At 36.3% G+C, this 22,577-nt stretch overlaps 1 protein-coding gene across 3 annotated transcripts in view; it reads left to right on the top strand.

Annotated features, from left to right (window-relative positions):
* Nucleotides 1-22,577, top strand: part of LRP1B (LDL receptor related protein 1B) — a 2,222,640-nt gene that overhangs the window by 989,381 nt on the left and 1,210,682 nt on the right. For 2 of the 3 annotated variants that reach the window (XM_072613191.1, XM_072613192.1), the window contains exon 5: nt 7,673-7,801. The exons of the other annotated variant lie outside the window; for it this stretch is intronic. In XM_072613191.1, the coding sequence (XP_072469292.1) occupies nt 7,673-7,801 (129 nt within the window). The remainder of the gene's footprint in view (nt 1-7,672; nt 7,802-22,577) is intronic. 3 annotated transcript variants of the gene reach the window in all.

Genomic DNA, 22,577 nt, shown 5'->3' on the forward strand with positions numbered 1-22,577 from the left:
AATGATGACTCCAAAGTCATGAACCTAAATGGCATGAAGAATGACAGAAAGAAAGAAAATTGAAGGAAGAATATGTTTTTGTAGGAAATAGAATGAATTCCATTTTAAATATGTAGAGCTTAAGATAGTATCTAGGTGGAGAGTTCCAACAAGCAATTAGTAACAAAGGATTGAAGTTCAAGAGAGAGAGGTTACCACTAGATATATGCATTTTGATCTATCATAGAGATGATCATTGAACCTATGAGAGCTGATCAACTCAAAACTGCAGGGAATATATATACGTAGAGAGAGGGAGAGGGAGAAGAGAAAAGGACTCAGGGAAGGGCCTTGAGGAACACTGACAGGAGACTGACAGAAGAACGACACATAGCAAAGATTGAAAAGGAATAATCAGTCTGGTAGGAAGAAAATTGAGACAGAGAAGCCTTATGAACATCAAGGGAAAAGACCTTGTTCGGAAGGGAACTGTTGACAATTTTAAAAAATGAGAAATCGAGAAGAATGAGTACTGAGAAAAGGCCATTGGATTCATCAGATAGGAAACTGTTGGTAATATTGGAAAGAGAAGCTGTAGTTGAGTGGATGGGATTCAGATTGAAAGATTCTGTGAAGTGAGCAGGAGATGCAGAATGAAGGTAACACATGTTGACATACTTTTATAAGCTTTTATAGAGGAAAAAGTGTAGGTATAGGGAATAGCTTGAGGGACTGGCATAATCAAGTAACTTTTTTTTAGGTATAGAGAAGAGAACCTGACTATAGATAATGGAGAATGGAGATATGGGTACAGAGAGATGGATAATGAAAGAAAGACTCATAATGACCAAATCCAAGAGTAAAGAAAAGGAGATTATTCAAGGATATGAGTAGAGGAGCTATTTTGGGCAAGGAAAAAGTCCAGCTCTTTCTTTTTGAACAAAAGAGGAGAGAATGATAATAACAAAGAAGATTTATACACATATTTACAGAACGGTGCATGCAATATTTCCAATGAGATTTTGTGGTGAAGAGGAAGTAGGTTAGTAGTTCTGAGGTCTAATAGGTGCTTGTAAAATAATTGGATTTTCCATCTCTTTAAAATACTTTTAAAATCAGTCTCTGCTTGGTAAAGTGATCAGGTGTTTGCTGGATGATATGACTTATTGGATTTTTAAGCCCTTTTATTGCGGCAAGTTTTTATTTTATACCAGTTAAGATCTTTTAAAGAAATTATGATATCCAAATTCAATGTCTTTACAATGTTTAGCCTTTTTGTATGTAATTAGGCTTGTCCTTGACAGTAGAGGCAGTCTACTACTGGCATCATCATCAAAGTCTTTCTAGTTCAGTAAAACTTTCTACAACTTGCGTTCTACTGGCATAGACTTCAAGAACTGAGATTTCCCTGTGTCAGTAAGAGGTAGAAGAAGAATAACTTGTTTTAAGGACTAAGCAAAGTGATGAAGTTTGTCACCAGTCTTTCAGTCTTGCCAAGTCCTTCACTTGAGTGATTCAGCCCTCCAAAGATGCCACTAATTGGTATACTGAAGTTTGTATCGGTGTATTACAATTGGTATATTGAAACTTCCAGTTTAACTCTAATCTCAGTATACTACTCTAGGCTACATGAATCTCCACCTTTCAACAAACAGAAATTGGGCAGGATATTCCAAATTAATTACACAAGTGTCCTACCCAAGGAACAAATAAGCTAGGTGAGGGAGAGTGGGAGAGAACTGAGGAGTAAGATAATATGAAAGAAGAGGTAAACATCCTTTCCTCCAAAGGACTTGTAGTTTTGTTGGAAGGATAGGACTTCATCATATGAAATTCTTTCAGACACCTAGCAGCTGTAAGAGAACTACTTTGTATTCATTTACATGCCAGTGTCAGTGACTTTTCTTAACCTGCCTCAACAAATCCATTTTCTCAGCATATTTTTGACCATTCACCTACATGGAAGCAACAATACCAAAAGTTTCAAACACAAGACTTGTTAAATTCCCTTAGATTTCCTGAAAATATTTGATTCTGTGGCCCACCTGCAATGTATGATGGTATTTTAAAGTAAGTTGTTTGTCCAGACTCAGGAAATAGTCTTAAGTGTGTGAATTGAAACAATTGGTGTATAATTCTAGAAATGCAATTGTCTGGCTGTTGGCTCTCTTTACAAAGAGATGTTACACTGAAGTTTAGTGCACCTGACAATCTTTTCCTCTTGTCAAGCAGGCAAGAACAGTATAGAACAATAGAGAAAGCACTGGCCATGGAGTCAGAAGATAAGGGGTTTGAAATATCATGGTGACTCAGAGCTGGATCTCACACAGGTCATTTTGCCCCCAAATCGAACTCTATATCCCATTTAAAATACTCCAGAGAAGTAGTCATTCACTATTTTAATACCACTAAAAATGGCAAACCCATTATCTTAAGAGAGCCCATTCATTCTTTATAGCTCTAGTTGTTAGGAATGTTTTTCTCATATTTAATTGTAATTTATTTCACTCAAATTTCCAGCCCTTGATCCAAGGCATATGTACTAAATCCAAGGATAAAAAGTCTATTTCCTGTTTTACATGATGACTCTTCAAATATATGGACTTTTTTTTTTCATTTTCTCCACCTTTTCTTTCCCAATCTTTATTTCTAGACAAAAATGTCTGTGGTTGAAATATCATCAACTTTTTATTCTGCCACACCATATCATTCAAACATAGTATGTTTATAGACAACCGGAATGCTGAATGTCCTTGCCCAATGAATATTGTCAAAGAATTTCAGAGTTGACAGAACCTCAGATATATCATCCAGTCTGACCTGTAGATGAACAAAAATATCTGCTAAATAATATGAATTCACATTTATATAGTATGGCAATTATCTATCTCATAGCAACCCTACAAGATGGACAACAGAAGCATTATTGTTCTCTTTTACAGAAGTAGAAATTGAGTCTCCAAGGTAAATATCATATCACCAGCAGGTGTCTGAGGTAGGATTTTTGAGCTTAGTATTCTGAGACTCAGTTCAATAACAGCATTAACTCATATACCACTTCCTATATGGATTTTTCTTGATTCCCTCACGACTCTCAACTTCAAGATTAAGCTTAAGAAGTATCTTCTTCATGAAGCCTTCCTTGTTTACCACCCAACTACTTTGTGCAGATGCCTGCATGCACACACACACACACACACACACACACTATATGTACTGAGATACATCAATCTGTCACTAAATATTAATTATCTACTATGTATCATGCACTGTGCTAATGCTGGGGATACAAAGGAGGGCAAATAACAGTCCCTGACCTAAGGGACCGTTTGTTCTAGTAGGAAAGACAAAAATATAAATTATAATGTACAAATATACAGATATACAATATAAAATACAATAATACAATATATAACATACAAATATAAAAATACAAGTATAAATTTCAAATAATCAAAAGAGGGAAGGTGCTAGAATTAAGAGTAACTTGGAAAGACTTTCCTATAGAGGGTAGGATTTTATCTGGAAATTGAAGGAAGTCAGAAGGTAAAGATGAGGAGGAAGAGCATTCCATGCACAGAGGACAGTCAGCAAAAGTGCCCAGAATTGAAGCTAGAGTGTACACTTTGAGGAATAATAATGAAGCCTGTGTCACTTGATCAAAGAAAAGGTATAGCAGGGGAGGTGAGGTAAGGTATAAGGATTAGAAATATGAAGAAAGTGGGGTATTAGGTTATGAAGGGTTTTGAATGCCAAATGGAATTTTATATTTGTTCCAAGAGATAAGCTTGGGTAACTTGGAAGGTAGTGATGGAGAGGAAAGGAAATGAGTATAGTTTTGAATATGTTCTATTTAAGATGTCTATATGACATCCTGTTCAAGATGTCTAATAGAATTTGGAGATAAGAGATTGGAAGTCAGTAGAGAGGTTAGGACTGGATGGGTAGATTTTGGAATCATCTTCATAGTGATAATCATTGAATCCATGAAAGTTGATGAGATCAACAAGGGTATAGATGGAGAAGAGAAGATGGCCCAAGACAGAGTTCTGTGGGATACCCAAAGTTAGTGGTTATGAACTGAATGAAGATACAGCAAAGGAGATGTAGAAAGAGTGGTTGGACAGAAAAGAGGAGAACTGGGAGAGAGTGATCTCATGAAAACTTAGAGAGAAGAGAATATCAAGAAGAAAATGGTCAACAGTATTAAGAGCTACAGAGGTTGAGGAGAGAGATTGAGAAAAGGTCATTGGATTTGGTGACTAAGACTTAATAACTTTGGCAAGAAGGGTTTCCATGGAATGGAAGTCAAACTGTAATGGGTTATGAAGAGACTGACAGAAAAATATGTGGAGGATCCTAATGTTACTGGTCTTTTCAAGGAGTTTAAATACTTAAGGGCAGAATTTGACAGTTACTTCACTGATAACTTGTTGCTTTCCCTATTTGATTGTAAACTGCTTGACTGAAGGGGCTTGTCTTTGTATCTCCAGCATTTAGCATAATCACTCACGTATAATGTGGGTTTAATAGCTACTTTTAGATAAATTAAATAGTGAGAAAAAATTAATTAATCAATTTTTGTATGATGTCTGCACTCACAACTAACTGCTTCGATTGCTTGGACTGAACTGGCTCAATTTTTAAACATAGACAAAGCCTCAACTCAGGACTCATTGTCAACCTTAATGTACAATCATCAAGACAACTGAGTGGAGACCATGGAAACAAGCTGCATTTCTTAATAATTCCCAGAAGGGAGGCTGAAAAATCATCTTAATCCTAGAGTTATGTCACCCACTCACTCCCCTGTGGTCCCAGAAAAGAAATAGCAGTATTTGAAATTACACAGATGCATGCATTTTGGAAGATGATTAAGGGGCAACCTGTCAAAGTGACAGCAACGTGTTGTGGCTAGGAGGGCGTAGGAAAAGATAGAATAAATCTTTGGTATATCAGATGGCAGAAGCACTTCAGAAAAGTTGAGGAAGGAACCAATCAGGTGGAGGCTGGAGTATCTCTGAAAGGGAGACCAATATGTGCCACCAGGGAGGGAGGTAGAAGTATGCAAGATTAGCTCCTCTTTTTCAATTATGCCCCCCACCCACCCAGTCCCTACAATCCCACCTTCATTATTGACTTATGTTTGTCCTCTCCCTCCAAAAATAATTACTAATTTTTGACTAATATCCTTCAAATATCTCAATGGAACCATGGTGGCATTGATCAATCAAACCATACTTACTTGTTAAGTGCTTACTACTGAAGTGAAGTTATAGTAGTAATGATTGCAGCCCAGTTATACTTTCTTAGACTCTAAAAATCTTGTCCTGGTCTTTCTATAAATCCTCTACAGGTTCATTCAGTGTTCTGGTGCAAGAGACTTTCTCATTGTGCTTTTGATATTTTCTGGGTACCAGTGCAACATTGGCCATGTTCATTTGCTATATCTCACTCTTCTTTTCCAGTCCTATGTCCTGGATGATATATTTTATGACATTTTTTATATACTAATCATCATTAACAATATACTGCATTATGACCTGAACATAATGTAAATGTTTTACTGTCCAAATTCACTTTGGCTGTTTGTCCTTTATGTGCTTGGCTTCATCATTATTGTCTATCATCAGTTATGGTCTCGTAGAGCAAGGACTCTCCATTTTGGTTCTTGAACTGCTTGACTTTCAATAAATTTTCTTGTCCCTCCTATTCAGCATGAAAGGAAGGAAATTCTAGCATTTGCTCTGAATTTGCACATAAGAAATACAATAAAGAGATTAGTTCATTTAAATAGGATAATTTGGCTATTTGAGAGTCAACATGGCATAGTGGCTAGAGACCCATACTTGAAGCCAAGAAAATATGAGTTCAAATCCTACTTCAGACACTTTCTAGCTATATAGCTAGAATAGCTCTATCCATTTTCAATGCCTTTAAGTTGTAGAGAAAGTCCTGACCTGAAGTGAGGGAGGAAGTTTCCTTACCCCCAACTGGCAATGCCAATTAAGATGAATTTTAATTCCTGATCTTTATCCTTAATATAATTATTTAGCAGATGTTCCATATATATCCTGAGACAAACTTCTTTTACTCCCTATGGGTATATATACTATAGGTTGGAAACTCCTGTCCCAGGGGGTGTGTACTTACTATTTTACTCTCTTTACACACTTACCTAGCACAAGACTATGAAGAAAAAATGTTTGGGAATACATTTTAAAGGTGGAGATTGTTCTGTCTGTATATCTAGGTAGTCAACAGTTATTTATTAAGTAGCTGGCATAGTACATGGTACATGGAGTGCTGAATCTGGACTCATCATAACTCATTTTCCTGAGTTCAAATCTGGTCTCAGACACTTACCAGCTCTGTGATGGTAGTCAAGTCACTTAACTCTGTTTGTCTTAGTTTCCTTATCTGTAAAAATAAACTGGAGAAAGAAATGGCAAACCATTTGGATATCTCTGTCAAGAAAACCCCAAATGGGGTCATGAAGAGTAGGACATAACTAAAGTAACCGAACAACAATAATAAAAAGTAGAAATAACATTGAATTTTAAGTTAGAGGACCTGAGTTAAAGTTAAACCTGGGTGACCTTGAACAAGTGACTTCATTTATCTAAAATTTAGTTTTCTTCCTCACTTAGAAAATTAAGTGGTTGAATTTGATGGCCTCTAGGGGGCCTTTTAGGCTTAGATCAATGATACTATAAGAGTATGAAGTCTGATGGTCTGGATCTGAGTGCTAATTCTGTCACTTATTAGTCACATAACCTTGGGCAAGTCATTTATCCCATCTAAATCTCAGTTTCCTCATCTTTAAAATGGAAAAATTATAATTAATATCACTTAGTTCAATGGAATTATTATGAGGATCAAATGAAATAATATAGATGAAAAACCTCAAGTGGGGTATATATACGTATACCTATGTGTGTATATGTTTGCATGTACATGTATACATACATATATAGGTATATATATGTGTATGTGTGTATGAAAACTTAGCACATCTAGTATGTAATCTTTGAACTATCAGAGGAGGGAAGGGTAGAAGATATTACACAGAAACAAAATAAGGCAATATCCATACTCAAAAGGAACTCATAACATTTTTACATTTGAAATTGAATGGTATGGTAGTGGCTATGGAATCACAATATTTGCATTCAAATTCCAATTTTCATACTTAATAGCTGTGTTTTTTTCACCTCTATGAACCTCAGTTTCTTCAACTGTAATAATTACTGGATGAAATTATTTCAGAAGTCCTTTTCAGCTCTTCATCATAGGGCCAGATGTCCTTTTGAAAGCTGGGTTTGTTATTTTATATTTAATAACTGCTTGAGGCCCTTGGAGCTTTGACTATGTCATTGCATTCTATATATTTGCAAAAAGTGTCTAAGGATTACCAAACAGTTAACAGCACCCCCTCCCAATCGCAGAAACAGTCTTTTACAGAGGAACCTTTCAAGGTTAAGTATAACCTTCCTCTTATCTTTACAATTAACCATGTAAAATAGATGACATTTTTTCTTTAAAGTGGTTTTGGTGTGTCTTTTTGGAGTTGACTTTTACTTCTTAATAGAAAAGAACATTTTCAAAGTTTGATAAAAATACGGTCACCTTAAGGAGAGAGGAACTCCACATGAACGTAGCTGCTTAGAAATGATGCCAATTTTCCTTTTAGATCAAGATGAATGTGCTGTGTATGGGACTTGCAGCCAAACCTGCATAAATACACATGGGTCATATGTTTGTAGCTGTGTGGAGGGGTACCTAATGCAACTTGACAACAAGTCTTGCAAGGCCAAAAATGGTAAGTTGAAATCTTTCATGTCCTTCACAAACCTTAATTTTTTTTTTTTGTTTCCTTCCATTCTGTTTCTTTCCCTGATAAATGAGTTAGAGTCATATGTACCAAGTTGGGATAGATTTTCTTTCACTTTAATGCACTGATCCATAATTGGAAACCTAGCACAGCTCTTTCAATTGTCAGTGATCATTATAAAACTCCTTTAGTTAAGGAAGGTTTCTGATTAGCAAGAAACAGTTCAAAAGATAGAGATTAATTGATGTGAACAATTTATTGGGGGAGGGGGGAAGGGGATCACTGCCATTTAGTTTGTACATTTCATATTCCGCATCTCTTTCCTCTCTCTTCATAGGGATTGAGCTTGATGTTATGGTCTTTTTACATAGATCCTTCCCAACTCTGGGCTACAAATAAATATTGTTGGACTAATCCTATAATAGATTGATAACAATTGCCTATTGCTTATGTTTAAAGGTAGTTAACATGAGGTAATTGCTTGGGATATTATACATGAGATCTGACTTATTCTAATGTCCCTGCAGTCTGATTTCATTTCATGCATTTTCATATTATTTTGTATTGCTTAATTAATGAGGTTTTTTTCCTTTCATTAGCAATTAGTAAATTAAGCATGAGATGGGATTTTCTTTTCTGAATCTAGATTAAATTAAACATTTCACTCACTGATGCTACAATTCTCCTTTCCACAAAATGTATTTAATTTTTAAAATTATCTGTGGAGTTGTATGGAAAGAATTTGTATTTTTTTCCTTTTTTTCATTCATGGAGTTGTAAAAGTGGCTTAGGAAAGTTCTACTTTTTAGGCAAAACCTTGAGGAAATTAGGTTAGAGTGTATTTATGTTCTTGGTTTTGTTTTTCTTCCACTGAGATATCAGATTTAAAATATTGATGGACTAAAGAAGGAGAATGGTTGTCCTTTGTGGGTTCTATTGATTCATACAATATTACTGTATGGATATTATACAATCTGACAAACTCCACATACTGAGGTACTTCCTTTTTCTCCACTCCATGAGGATGCCACTTGTAAATAAGAGAATGTTATAGTAGTCAGATAGCAGATAGTAGTGTAAATTAGAACCCAGGAGATTCTATAACTTTGGGATTATTAATGGAATATACCAATATACTAGCTTGAATGCAATATTGAATTATGGAGTTGCAAAATAAGTAGTTAGCATGTGAAGTTTGCTGAGGTTGGGAGCTTAAGAGAAATGCTTTCCTGGTTAGATATAGTTAATGTTCAAAAGTCTATAACACATGCAAACTGATATCTCACATAAAGAACAAAATGGACAATTTAGTCAATATTTTTTCTGTAATTCTGTGGGATAAGCTACTTTTTTCTGCATGAAAGAGGTTTTTAAAGAATTCTTTTGTGGGAATATGGACATGGGATTATGATATTAGTGACTATTATCTGATTAGGTTTAAAGGTAGTTAGCATGAGGTAAACCTAAACCTAAACATTTAATTTTTGTTGACAAAGATTGCATGAGAGAGAGAGAGAGAGAGAGAGAGAGAGAGAGAGAGAGAGAGAGAGAGAGAGAAGAGAGAGAGAGACAGAGAGAGAGAGAGAGAGACAGAAGAGAAAGAGAAGAGAGAGAGATAGAGAGAGAGAAAGAGAGAGGAGAGAAGAGAGAAAGAGAGAGAGAGATGAAAGAGAGAGAGACGAGAGAGAGAGAGAAAGAGGAGAGAGAGAAGAGAGAGGGAGAGGGAGAGGGAGAGAGGGAGAGAGGGAGAGAGAGAGAGAGAGAGGGAGAGAGAGAGAGAGAGAGGGAGAGAGAGAGAGAGAGAGAGAGAGAGAGAGAGAGAGAGAGAATTATAAGAGTTTGTCATGTGCTGTCATACCTGCAACCTGTCCTGTTGATGAGACCAGTGAAGCCTTGAGTGAATTCCTGTCATCCTTTTCCTTAGGGATCATTGCTCTAGAATATCCATCAAAGCATTTCACTAGATCCCATGTCTATCTCATGTTTGGTCATTAATCGAACAAGTATAAGATGGTAATTGCTATGTAATAGTTCTTATAAAAGAGAATTGGGTATGTTGGGCTACGAGCTTAAACTGAGTCATGATAAACATGATAAAACAAGAAGAATCACCCTCTCTTTAAAAAAAAGGTAGAGTCAAACTTAAAGCCAAAAAAAATCCCTACATAATCTCAAACCCCACAACTATCTAGCACTACTCTCAACAGAAATCTTAGGCTACGTTAAGAGAACCTTAGTATCAATATAAAATAAATAATACTACTATACCCTGCTCTGGTTGATCCACATGTTAAGTATTGTATTAAATTCTGGGGACCTCATTTTAGGTATGTTATTGTGAAGTTCTAGAATTTCGAGAAGTGTCAACCACCATGATGAGGGAATTGGAGACGTTGCAATAGGAAAGCTAATTTAAGGAACTGTGTTTAGGTATCTCAGAGAACTGAAGTTTTAAAGAGGACAAAATACCTGTCTTTAAATATATGAAGGGCTGTCATGTAGAAAAGGGATAATACTTGTTCAAGTTGAACCCAGAAGTCAGAAATAGAAACTGAGGTTGAAAGTCTCAGAGAGGCAGATTAAAGTCACTTTCTAAGTGCTTGTTGAATTGAATTTAGATTTGATGCAATATTTCCTAATAATTACTGCAATCACAAATGGAATGATCTGCATTGGAAGTCATTTAAGATCTTCAAGCTCTGGATGGCCCCTTGTCTGGGGTGTGGAAGGGTTTCTCATTCAAGTAACAGTTGGACTTGATGACCCCTATTTCTAACTGTATCAATCTGTGAATTTTAGAAGGAATGTTCCTGATGAATTAACTGTTAGTGAGATTCAGGTAGACTAATCTTTGGTAAAGTATTAGAAATTTCATGTGTTCCACTTCCCAAGTACCTAATGTAATTAAAATGCACAAGTGTACAGAAGATCCTTACAAAATGAAGGATGGTAGGAAGGGGATGAAATATTGTTAGACTGGAATAGTTTCTTCAAATGCCCCAATAATGCCAGCTATCTCCTCCACTATGAGCCTGTCCTGAATGTGGAAATCCATGAGTTCCCAGTCCATGAGTAAATGAATAATTTCTAAATAAAAAGTCTGTTATGTAGATGAAAAATAAAATTAGTTTCAAATATACATACTTAAATAGTGCTATGTAGGAGGAGAAATACAAGAATATATGCCAGGCCTAGAGGCCTGAGGGCTACCCGAGTCTTCTTACCTCTATCCCGAGGTCTTCGGTTGGCCAAACCGGATGCTCGTATGAGAGAAAGGACGTTCCAGAGTCGAACAAGGGTTGAGCTTTATTTCAGGGTCTAGTTACAAGTGCAGGGGAATTCTTCCTTAGGAGGGAGCGAAGAATCTCCCAAGGAGGCAAAGATCTTACAATAAGAGATTGGAAGTAGAAGTATAAGCGGGGAGAGAGGGGGAGGGGAGAGAAGAGAGAGGAGAAGCGGAGCCTAGTGTCCTCACACGTGGCCCCTCTGCCCAAGAGAACTTTCAGGCTTTCCTGATCCTACTTAAGCTCTCCAGCCGCATAGTTTGCATCTGAATACCGTGCTGTTAGGTGTGCCCAGATCCGGGACAATCTCGAGGGCGGGGAGAGCTCTTTCCCATCACGTTTCTCACGGGAAGAGGCGGAAAGACACGAGATAGCTCGGTTCACCTCGATTCCCAGTCGTTTCCTGGGGGGGCCTCGTGAGAACTCTAAGATTTAGAAGTTCCCACCTTTACCCGCCCGAGACTGTCCACATGGAATTGAGCTTCCATCCCCAGCAAATATATAATATCATTTTCAAAGTACTATAGCGAAGTGTTCATTACACTGGAATTGAGACACATGATTTAGATACCAGTAATTTGGGAATTAAATGTTAGGACATGTCATTTGAAAAGGGAATGTTGAAATAGCTGTCAAAACAACTATAGGTACCTAGGGCATGTTCCTGTATATTTTTACATTTTTACATACAGATTTAATTAATTACTTCTCAACCCTGAAATATGAAAGTTGTTTTTTTAGCTTTCTTTTCAGAAATATGGTGATTGTAATAGAGGAAAATGAATTGAATTTAAAGTTACCTAGGCTAAGAGTTGGTTTATGCAGAGCCTAGAAATTGGAATGACACATCCTACTAGCTTTCCTTTAATAAACAGTGCTAGCAGCTCTGCCCAACAAAAAACAGATTGATTGGATTTTAATTTTCACTGTCTTGGGTACTAACTGAGTGTAAAGCATGGACTTAGAGAAACATTCATTTTCCAGCATCACTAGGGCATTTGCTACTCTGTGGTTTAAATGCATTAAGTAACTGGAAATGATGAGCTTCAGCCTTATCACCAGAAATGGAATGCACTAGGAGAGAAGAATGACTTTTCCCACTATAGAGTGACTTAGACCATGGAAAAATGGAACCCATCAAATCTCTTGAAGTCTCTACATCTTTTCCATATTATCCTCTTTGCCAGTGGTAGTCATGGTTTTAGGACATATGTTGGTTAAGCTGAAAACAAGACTACTAAGCTCCTATGTTTTGTAGGTTGCAAACTGACCTCTGTCATTACCGTTGTCATCTTTCCTTCCTTCTTTCCCTCATCCCTCCCTCTCTCCCTCCCTCCCTCCCTCCCTTCCTTCCTTCCTCCCTCCCTTCCTTCCTTCCTTCCTTCCTTCCTTCCTTCCTTCCTTCCTTCCTTAAACTTCCTTCTTTCCTTCCTCCCTCCCTCCCTCCCTTCCTTCCTTCCTTCCTTTCTGTCTTTTTCCTTTCTTCTCTTCCTCCTTCTTCTCCTTCTCCTCCTTTTCCTTTTGCTTCTCTTAATTTTATTCAGGCTGTAGCCCGCAAAGGACTATGACTAATTTTCATTCATGCAGTTTTTTCTTTGTTTACTGATAAAGGGATAGAGAAAAGTAGAGAAGGAAAAGAAGGAGAAAGGATAAAAAAAAGGAAGAAGAGGAGAGAGCAGTCTGCTGTTGGGTTAATGGGTGGAATAGCCACTCACTTATATGGATTGATTTGAGAGACACCAGGAAAACTTATTGTCTACAAATATCTTACACACTTCACCACTGATGCCTGAAATTCTATTCTCTCACTTTCACTTATGTAGAATTTCCTTTTGTTAAAATATTAATTTACTTTATGGGAAATATAAATGTCCTGCCAAGCTAGCACAATGAGCCTCACCAGTTCTTAATAGCTTGGTGTGAATGAGTTGAGGAGGTAATTTTAAATGTCATAAACAACTGAGATGGTGAAGAAAGCAAGGTCTTGGTCCCAGGAATTATCTGGACAAGGCAGGCCTGAGAAAAATCATGTGGTACTGCTTATTGTGTAGCCATAAAGGGATCATCATGAGAGTATCAGAAACTAAGAATCAGGGTGAAAATAACACAGGGAGGAAGAAAACCTAGAGTGGCATTAGAAGACCCTGAAAGGGGAGACTGAAGAGGATAAAAATATATTTTGTGCCTTTCATTTTGTCCAGGAATGGTCCTATCAGTACTTTATGATTCTGGGATCTCTCCCAAATGACCTGATAAAACTTTTCTAGGCTTTCTTCATGGAGTTCATCCAAGTTTACATCTTCTTTCACCAATCATGAAAATAGAAAGAACTGCAAGAGAAGTCCCAAAGCCCTCCAATACATGCCTTCTCCCCTTTTACATGAGTTTTAATAGCACCCTCCTTGTGTTGCTTCTCCATTACCTCCTTTTGTGTGGTCAGCCTAACTGCTATGTCTGTCTCCTCTCTGCTATGCCTGCTGCTCAGAAACCTCATATTCTCAAGGATCCCCCACTCTGATCTATCCTTCCCACGATGAAAATCCCAATAAGGATTCCAAAGGGCTGATATAAGGCCATTGATAATGCATTCCATTCATTTCTCCTTAATCAGTACCTGACATTTTTAAAGGTTTTTCATTTGCACAATGGTTGTATGCATTGGTGGCAGAGAAAAAGAACCATGGTTTCTTAGGCGTTGTAAAACTTTTTTTTTTTCTTATTGATCTGTATTATAAGAAAATCCTAGAAACAAAATGAAAATACTAGACTGGGAAAGAATGTATATCCATTTTCTTTACTTCTACATCTTAACTAAAATCTAAAAAGGGACAGTTTATATTTGAATTTTCATCACTGAAGCATTTATGTGCTAGGAGTTTTATGATCAGTAATCTTTGTTGTTGTTGTTTTTAAAGCAGCAGAGAGTTACAGAATTTCTGGCATTGTATTTAGTTTTTGTAATACAGCTACCAAGCCATCTTAATGAAGTCTTCTGATTCAGGAGGAGAAATAAGTCTTATCACATTCTGAAATTAACATCCTTTCCTTATCTTAAAACTGGGCAAGTCTAATAAAAAAACAAGAGAGATAGACAAAAGAAACTCACTTAAATTCAGAGAAATTTAAAGTGGAAAAGATGCATTATGTTAGTCTGGAAAAAAGAAAAGCAAAATTATTCTTAATTTTTCATTCCTTTGTATCACCCAGAATGTAGGTGTAAATAAATTTTAAATCCAGTAAGAAAGCTTAGAGGTTGGGAATAAATAGTTTAGAGTATATTGACATCAATTGAACATTCTTCTAGAAATCTCAAAACTATCAATGAATTAACTGTAATTGGAAAAATATTGGTTATAAACCTCTTTACAACATTTCCATTCCTTAATAAATATGTTTGGAAAGTGCTATAATCATGCTTCAGAAGAAATGGGGGTGAAGTTGAGGTGCCATTTTTAGCTACTTATTCCTAGTCTTCACACTGCCCTGAAATTATTTTTATCTTGAGAGAATAATGATTACAATATATTCCTGACTGTTTATTTCCATAGGCCTATACTTCTGTAGCTTCAGTTTTCATCATTTGCTTTTTAGATATCTTCCATGCAATAGAGTAAAAGAGTTATACCAATTCAAACATTTGGTCCAGGTTTCTAATATGAAGAAAACTTCAGAGTAACCCTGAAAAGTTCAACTAAATATGTAGATAATTGGTTTATATGACACTGCCTGGATCAATAGTTAATCAACTTTGCAAAATGTGTGCTCTTGGAATCTCCTTCAGATTTTTTGTAAACAAATGTAATAAATACTATCTCTGCACATATTGGGTGAGGGAGGCATTTACGTAGAGCCAATAGGAGAATTTTCTTTTCAGTCCTCATATTCTTAAATTGAAGGGTTAACTTTTTTTTTTTAAAAATGAACTCTGTTACTACTTTTCTTTTTTCTTTGCTTAAAAAAAAAATTCAGGTTAACAAACAGGAAATCATTTATTCCCAAGAATTTTACTAGGGGAAATTCTCAGAGGATCCAATAGCTACTATATTTAAAACTCAGAAATGTCGATTAATGGCATTAAAAATGTCTGTATTGAAGAACAGTTATAAAGAGCTCTTCTGAAACTAAAATAGTTCCTAATAAGTACAATCAGAAAGATGTCCATAATGATGTCTATTGACTATATCGTTAAGCTCTCTGTAGCTTTGGGTATTTAATCCATAACAAGAACTTGAATGAGTATATTCTATTTGAGTACCTGTGCTATGAATTTACTGTAGGCATAAATAATTGTGTTTTCATCCATTAATTTTATTTCTAATCAAATGTGTTTTTAGTTTTTTTTTTTCATGAATCTAATTTAAATAGTTGTAATCATCTTTAGGGACAGTCAGAAAACATTCCTATAAAATGTTTTTTTTTTAAATCCTCTCTATAAATATTATACCAAAAACATTATTAGTCTTTATAAATAGGAGAAATAAGAAACTGAAGGAAATGAACTTCATTTAGAAACAATGAAATTTCACTTTGCTTTTCTTGGTAAAGAGGAAAAGTGCTGTGGAGCGGGGTTGTGGTGCAAACATTTTCAGGTACAGTCACTACGTTGATTGGCTTTCCTTCTGTTTTCTTTTGTAGCAAAAGAAAGTTCATTTGGTAGTGGGAGGTTAGTATATCTAGAAATGACTGATATAAAAACAAAATAAAATGTTTTTGCAAGAATCATTGCATTTGGCAGAGCTCTCCCACTTTGCTAACTGGGGATGAAACCATTTCAATTTGTATAACCTTTCAAGAAATAATCTTAAAAAGAAAAGAATAGTGTCAATTTAATCATATGAGTTGCCTCCCTGTGGAAAAATAATACCATTTTAACCAATTTCTGAACTTTTTATTTATTTCAACAGAAATACTCTCCAAATTTAAGCAACCATTTTAAGTTTTATCTAATTTACAAAGATGGTTATGCCATTTCTCTCCCATAGTTCATTTTTCAGGTGTGTGTGTGTGTGTAAATATAATATATGTATAGGAATATGTGCATGTGATTCCGCTGCCTTGAGATCTATCACTATTCTGAATGCTTCTTGTATCATTATAATGTCAGAATAATAAAACCACATCCCATTAGTCTTAATCAATAACTTAGATCATCTGTTCACCAATTTAATCAACAACTCATCACTCAAACATTATGTTAATAAAAAATAGTGCTGATGTATATAGACATAACTGCGCTGGCTGACCTTCCAATGCTGTGACCTTCCTGAATGCACAAATATTTGACTGATCTGCAATTGTTTAATATATTTTCATGTTTACACATTTGATCTCCATTTTAATTTTCATTCTATATTTTTAAAAAATCAACATTTAATTGTAAAAATGAGATCAGATAGAATAGTGTATGTAAAGCATTTTACAAACTTTAAAAATATTATTATTTAATTTTATAAAACTCAAATAAACCACTACTACTATTAACCTACCACTACATTTATGTACTTGTTAACTACGACTACAGTAGGCATCTAAATGGGGAGAGCACCAGACTGAAAAAGAAATTAAGTTCAAATCCAGCCTCAGATGCTACGTGACCCTGAGCCAGTCACCTAGCTTCTGCCTCAGTTTCTTCATATGTAAAATGGAGATAAAAATAGCACCTATATTCCAGGGTTCTTGTAAGGATCAAATGAGATATTAATTCTAAAGTTTCAGCACAGTCCCTGGCCCATAATAAATGCTATATAAAAGTTAGTTATTGTTGCTTTTATTATATGCCACATGCGTATAGTATGCCAAAAACTGAAGTAATTGCTGGGATACAAAGAAAAAAAATGAAAGGATTTGGTCTTGAAGAGCTTATATTATACTGGGGCTAGAGGACAGCGTATACGTAAATAAGTAAACACCAAATAATTAAAACGTATTTTCAATTGAGAGTGGGGAGTATCCGCAATTGTGAGACTCAAGAAAGGACACTTTTTTGGAGGTGGTGCTTAAGCTAAGCCTTTTAGGAAGCTTAGAATTGCTACAAGCATTAGTGGAGAATGTGTGGTGTGGTCAGATGTGTGATCAGCCTATGCAAGGGAACAGAGGCAGGACGTAGAAAAAAAGTTACAAGGAAGGGTACATGAAGAGTTCCTAGATTGGAACAGTTTGACTGGGACATGTAATATTCAAAGGAAAATAATGTTTACTGACTCTTAAAAGGTAAATTGGAGCCAGATTGAGCAGGTATTTATATATAAGAGAGAAACATTTATATTTTGTCTTAGAGGTATTCGGGAATCACTGAACCTTGTTGAGCAGGGAAGTAACATGATCAGATCTGTGCTTTACCATGATCAATATGGCATCAGTGTGAGAATATACTCTAGAGAGGGAGGAGGGACTGATGGCAAGGGAACTAAGAGGCTGTTGCAATAATCTAGGTAAAAATGTGTCTGGGGCCTTAGTGAGGATGGTGACAGTGTGAGTGGAAAAGGGAAGGATTTCAGAGATGTTGTAGAGGTAGAATCAAAAGACTTAGCTGATTGGATAGAAAAGAAAAATGAGATGGAAGAGAGTATGTAGTAGGATGGGCCCTAAATTTCAAACCTAGGTGATTAGAAGAATGGCGATACCCTTGCCAGGAATAGGAGAGTCAGAGGAATGTGGATTTAGGTGGATTCCATTTTGGATACAGGCAGCTTAAGCAGTGCATATACTACTGGGCCTAGAGTTAGGAAGAAGTGAGTTCAAATCCAGCTTCATAAACTTACTAGCTATTTGATCCCAGGCAAATCATTGAACTTCTATTTGCCTTATTTCTCTGGACAAGGAAATGACAAACCACTCCAGTATCTTTAACAAGAAAACCCCATGGTGCATGGGATCACAGAGTTTGACAAATCTAAATGACTGAACAAAAACACCATTTTGGATATGTTGACTTTGTGATGCATACAGAAAATCAAAGTGAAAATAGAGAGCAAGTTTTTGGAGATACAGAAAAGGAACTCAGAAAGAAGATAAAGGCTGCATATGTACATATCAGAGTCATCTGAAAAAAAGAAGCTGCTTGAATTCTTGGGAATTGATGGTATCACAAAGAGTGATGGACATCATCAGATGGTCAACAGAGAAATCAGAATGATTATATACTTTGCAGCCAAAGTATGAGAAGCCCTATGCAGTCAGTTACAACCAGATCTAGAGCTGACTGTGGCTCAGATCATAAGCTTCTTATTGCAAAATTCAGACTCAGATTGACCAAAGTAGAGGAAAACAGTCAGAAAATCTATTTATGACCTAAATATCATTGCTTACGAATATGAAATGGAGGTGATGAATAGATTCAAAGGATTAGGTCTAGTAGATAGAGTGCCTGAAAAACTATGGAGGCTCTCAGTGTTGTACAGGAGGCAACAACAAAAAAAAAATCCCAAAGAAAAATAAGAGCAAAAACGTAAAAGGGTGAAGAAAACAATAGAATGGGAAAGATAAGAGATCTCTTCAAGAAAATTAGAGACATCAAGGGAGTATCTCATGCAAAAACTGCAGCTTTTGAATTGTGGTGCTGGAGAAGACTTTTGAGATTCCCTTAAATAGCAAGGAGATGAAATTAGTTAATAGTTAACGAAATTAATTCAGGCTCTTCACTGGAAGGTCAAATGCTGAAGCTGAAGCTTAAATACTTTGGTCACATGATGGGAAGTTGGAATTCACTGGAAAAGACCCTGATGTTGGGAAATATTGAATGGAAAATGAAAAGGGGATGGCAGAAGATGAGATAACAGTTACATGGCAACAATGGTCATGAACTTGGACAGCCTTCTAGAGACAGTGGAGAATAGAAGGTCCTGACATGCAATGGTCCATGGGGTCAGTCAGACATGACTGAATGACTAAACACCAACAACAAAAGAGAAAAAAGAGTGTCCATGACAGAGCTCTGTGATACATCCATAGTTAGAAGATGAGATGTGATTCTGCAAAAGATATAGAAGGATCCATCACTTGGTAGGAGGAGAGCAGGCGATAGCACAAAAATCCAGGGAGGAGAACATACCTATGAGGAGGGGCAGGGACAACAGTGTCAGTCCTACAGAGAAGATAAGAATGTTGACTGAGAAGAGCCCATTGGATTTAGCAATAAAGAGATAATTGTTGATTTTAAAGACAATAGCTTAAATTAAGTGGTGAAGACAGAATCCAGATTACTGGTGTTGAGGCAAGAGAAGGAGATGAGAAAGTGAACTCAGTGTAAAGAGCTTTGTTCTAAGGGTTTGTCTGTGAAGTATAGGAGAAATATAAAATGATGATAGCTCAAGGGAATAACAGTGCCAACTTAAGGTTTTACAAGAATGTGTGAGTTCTGGGCATATGTAAGGACAGTTAGAAAGGATCCAGTAGATAAAAGAAAAATAGGAAACTAGGAAGGGGAGAATGATTGAAAAGGCAACTCTGGTGGAAGTTGGGATCAAGGACACAAGTAGAGAGGATGGTCTCAGGAGGGAGGAATACCCCCTTTTCCTGAAACTGGAACAAACTAGGATAGGGCAAAAGATGGACATTCAAGGAATGTGAGTTACAAAATTGAAGGGGTAAATGGCACCTGCTAGGAACTGTCTAATATTTATTAGTTATGTATAAAATGTGGCCTTCCACTGAGAAGAAGGGTTTGGGGGAGGTATAGGTACCTTGAAGAGAGATAAAGTTTATATCAGACTATGAAATTCATAATATGAGAAAAGGATAAAAGAATTGGCATCCCAACGAGGCAGGTAGGTGGGCAAGTGGATATGGTGCTGGAACTGAAGTCAGGCAGAGCTGAGTTCAATTACTGACCTCAGATATTTACTAGCTAGACTCTGCACAAGTCATTTAATCTTTGTTTGCCTCTGTCCATTGGAGAAGGAAATAGCAAATCACTTCAGTGTCTTTGCCAAGAAAACTCCAAGGACAGTCTGACACAACTGAATGACTGACAACATGCATCCAGCAAGGGCTTATTTGACATAGGATAACATGCTTTGGTGAATTCAGTCAGCATGATTATATATGTGGCCCCTCATTAGCAAGGTGACTGATGGGAAGTGTAGTTTCTCCCAGCTGGAAAGAGCAAATCAAAGTTCATGGGAAGAGTACCAGGCTCTCTCCGTCCAGAGCAAAGTTTGCTTCCTGTTTTCTGCCTCCAGCTGGAAAAACCAAACAAAAACAAACCAGCAAACAAAAATACTCCCCACAATAACACCATACCCCCTTATCAACCCCTTTGCCAATAAGGGAATATAAAGTACTTTTCAGCAACAGAACAGTAGGAGCTGAGAAGGGGGATGATAATCCGGGGGTTGAGTTTTAGAAAGGAATGAGCTGTGTTGGTTAGAGGACAGTATAAATCTAAATAGGTTAACTTCATGAACATTAGCGATTATCATAGGGTCATAGATTTAGAGCTCAATGGAAACTGTGGCTGAGAGACTAAATTCTTTACTCATGGTTATACAGCTAATAATTATCAGAGGAAGCATTTGAACTTGGGTCCTTCACCCCAAATCCAGCATTCCATGTACTAACACCACCTAGCTGCTTCCCCTTTCTCATAATTTATGCACTAAGGAATGATATTATTTCTTGAGGTATGGCTTGGTACCTCTTTGCTTTTAAAAATTTTATGTAGTTTCATAAAAGATATTTTAGATAGATACACACAGATACACAAAAATGCCAAACAAAATGTAGGGGCAATCCCACTGGATTATGAATGTTTTTCATTTTTTATTTTAAAGAGAGATTAGTGCTGATGTGGACCTTATGTCTTCTTCACCTTATCTGACAATATCTCAGTCCACATTTTAAAGTTTAATTTAGTTTAGTTTTATCCATAATTCATTATCTTATTTGAATAATGCATTCATTTTTTCCTTTTAAAATTGCCTCCCCACACTAATATTTTATATCTAATTCATTCTCTTTTTCACAATATTTGGGAGTACTTTTTTTTATCTAATCTACTCTGCACTTTTCACAGATTAATCTTCATATTGTCTCACATTTTGCTGCTGTTCTCCTTTCCAGGGATGTTTACATTACTTTTCTTTTCAAGTTGCTAACATACTTCATTCTCACTTCTAATTTCACACTGATTTTCTTCTCTGTAACACACGATTACAGAATTTACATGTAATAAATAAATAATAGGAATTCTGATTCCTCTTTTAAAAACTTGTTTCAGGATTCCTTCAGTGGAAAATAATTGTTTTCTTTCTATAGGCTCTAATTTTCTCCTTTAAATGGCAGAAATGTGTTCTTTTACAAACACCCCTCTTGCCCTATATTTGGTTTATCCATTGCTATAATATCCCATTAAGTCCTATTTTCTTTCTAGGAATCACAAGTGAATGTTGTTTTGTGTTTGGGGGTTTTTTTTCATTATTTGGAGGGGAAGGCAAAGAGGGTGGAAAGAGTTGGTAAACAGAGCAGGCTCTCATTGTACATTTTTACAAAATGATAATAAGGAAGATGTAAATGTGTTCATGATACATGTGTAATATATGTTTGTTCTGCAGGCTGATTTGTTACATTCCTTCAGCTCCTCCATCTTTCTCATTAAGCCCCCTCCTTTTGTATTCCTCTTTTATAGGCCCTCAGACTACCCCTCCCCCTGAAGTTGCATTTAAGCACTTAATGTCTTTTTAGAACATACATATAAACACTTCCTTACCACACCTATATGGAGCATCCCATGAATCTCATTATCTACCATCTGCCATATTTCTAGAACTTACTCCTTTCGCTTAAATATTTTTCTAATTACATCTCACAAAATGAAGCATTGACTAACCTAATATTTACAACAAGGGACATCCCCATTCTCATTTCTCAATTCTTTAGCATTCTACTATAGACCCTCAGAAGTTTCTTAGGGGAGAATTTTTCTGTTCCTGTCAGAGGGAAGCTAAAAATGTCCTCTCTTCAATGAAATCAATGAAGGAGTTTACTATGGAGGTTTCTGCCATCTCAGCCTCTGGCCATTGAGTTGAGAATGGTCCTGAATGCTTTCTTTGTATTCTAAACTTCTGTAAGTTGAAGGTTAATGTTTATCACAATTCACCAAATATTGATGTAAGCAGCCATTTGTTGACTGAAGTCATCTAATGTACATTATAGTGTATCATTTGGGAAAACTCTCCACAGTCTCTGAAGATAAAACTCTCTAAGACCTTACTTTTAACATCACATTTATTCTTGGCAGTCTTTTATCCTCATTACCTAAGCAAATTGGACTCATTCAAGTGCCACAGACAGTCTAGGTGATAATGTAAGCAGTAGTGTAGAGATCTGAGACCATGCAAGTGGAGAGAGATCAGCTTCATATAGCCTTCCTAACATTCATCATTAAATGGGATAAGGGAATTATGCCATTAGGACTTGATGATTTCAAGGGCTTCTAGTGTTTTTAGTGGTAATTTGGCACCAAGTCTTGACCCTCTTCTCAA

This window comes from Notamacropus eugenii, chromosome 5, assembly GCF_028372415.1.
Source record: "Notamacropus eugenii isolate mMacEug1 chromosome 5, mMacEug1.pri_v2, whole genome shotgun sequence".
Taxonomy (NCBI): Eukaryota; Metazoa; Chordata; class Mammalia; order Diprotodontia; family Macropodidae; genus Notamacropus; species Notamacropus eugenii.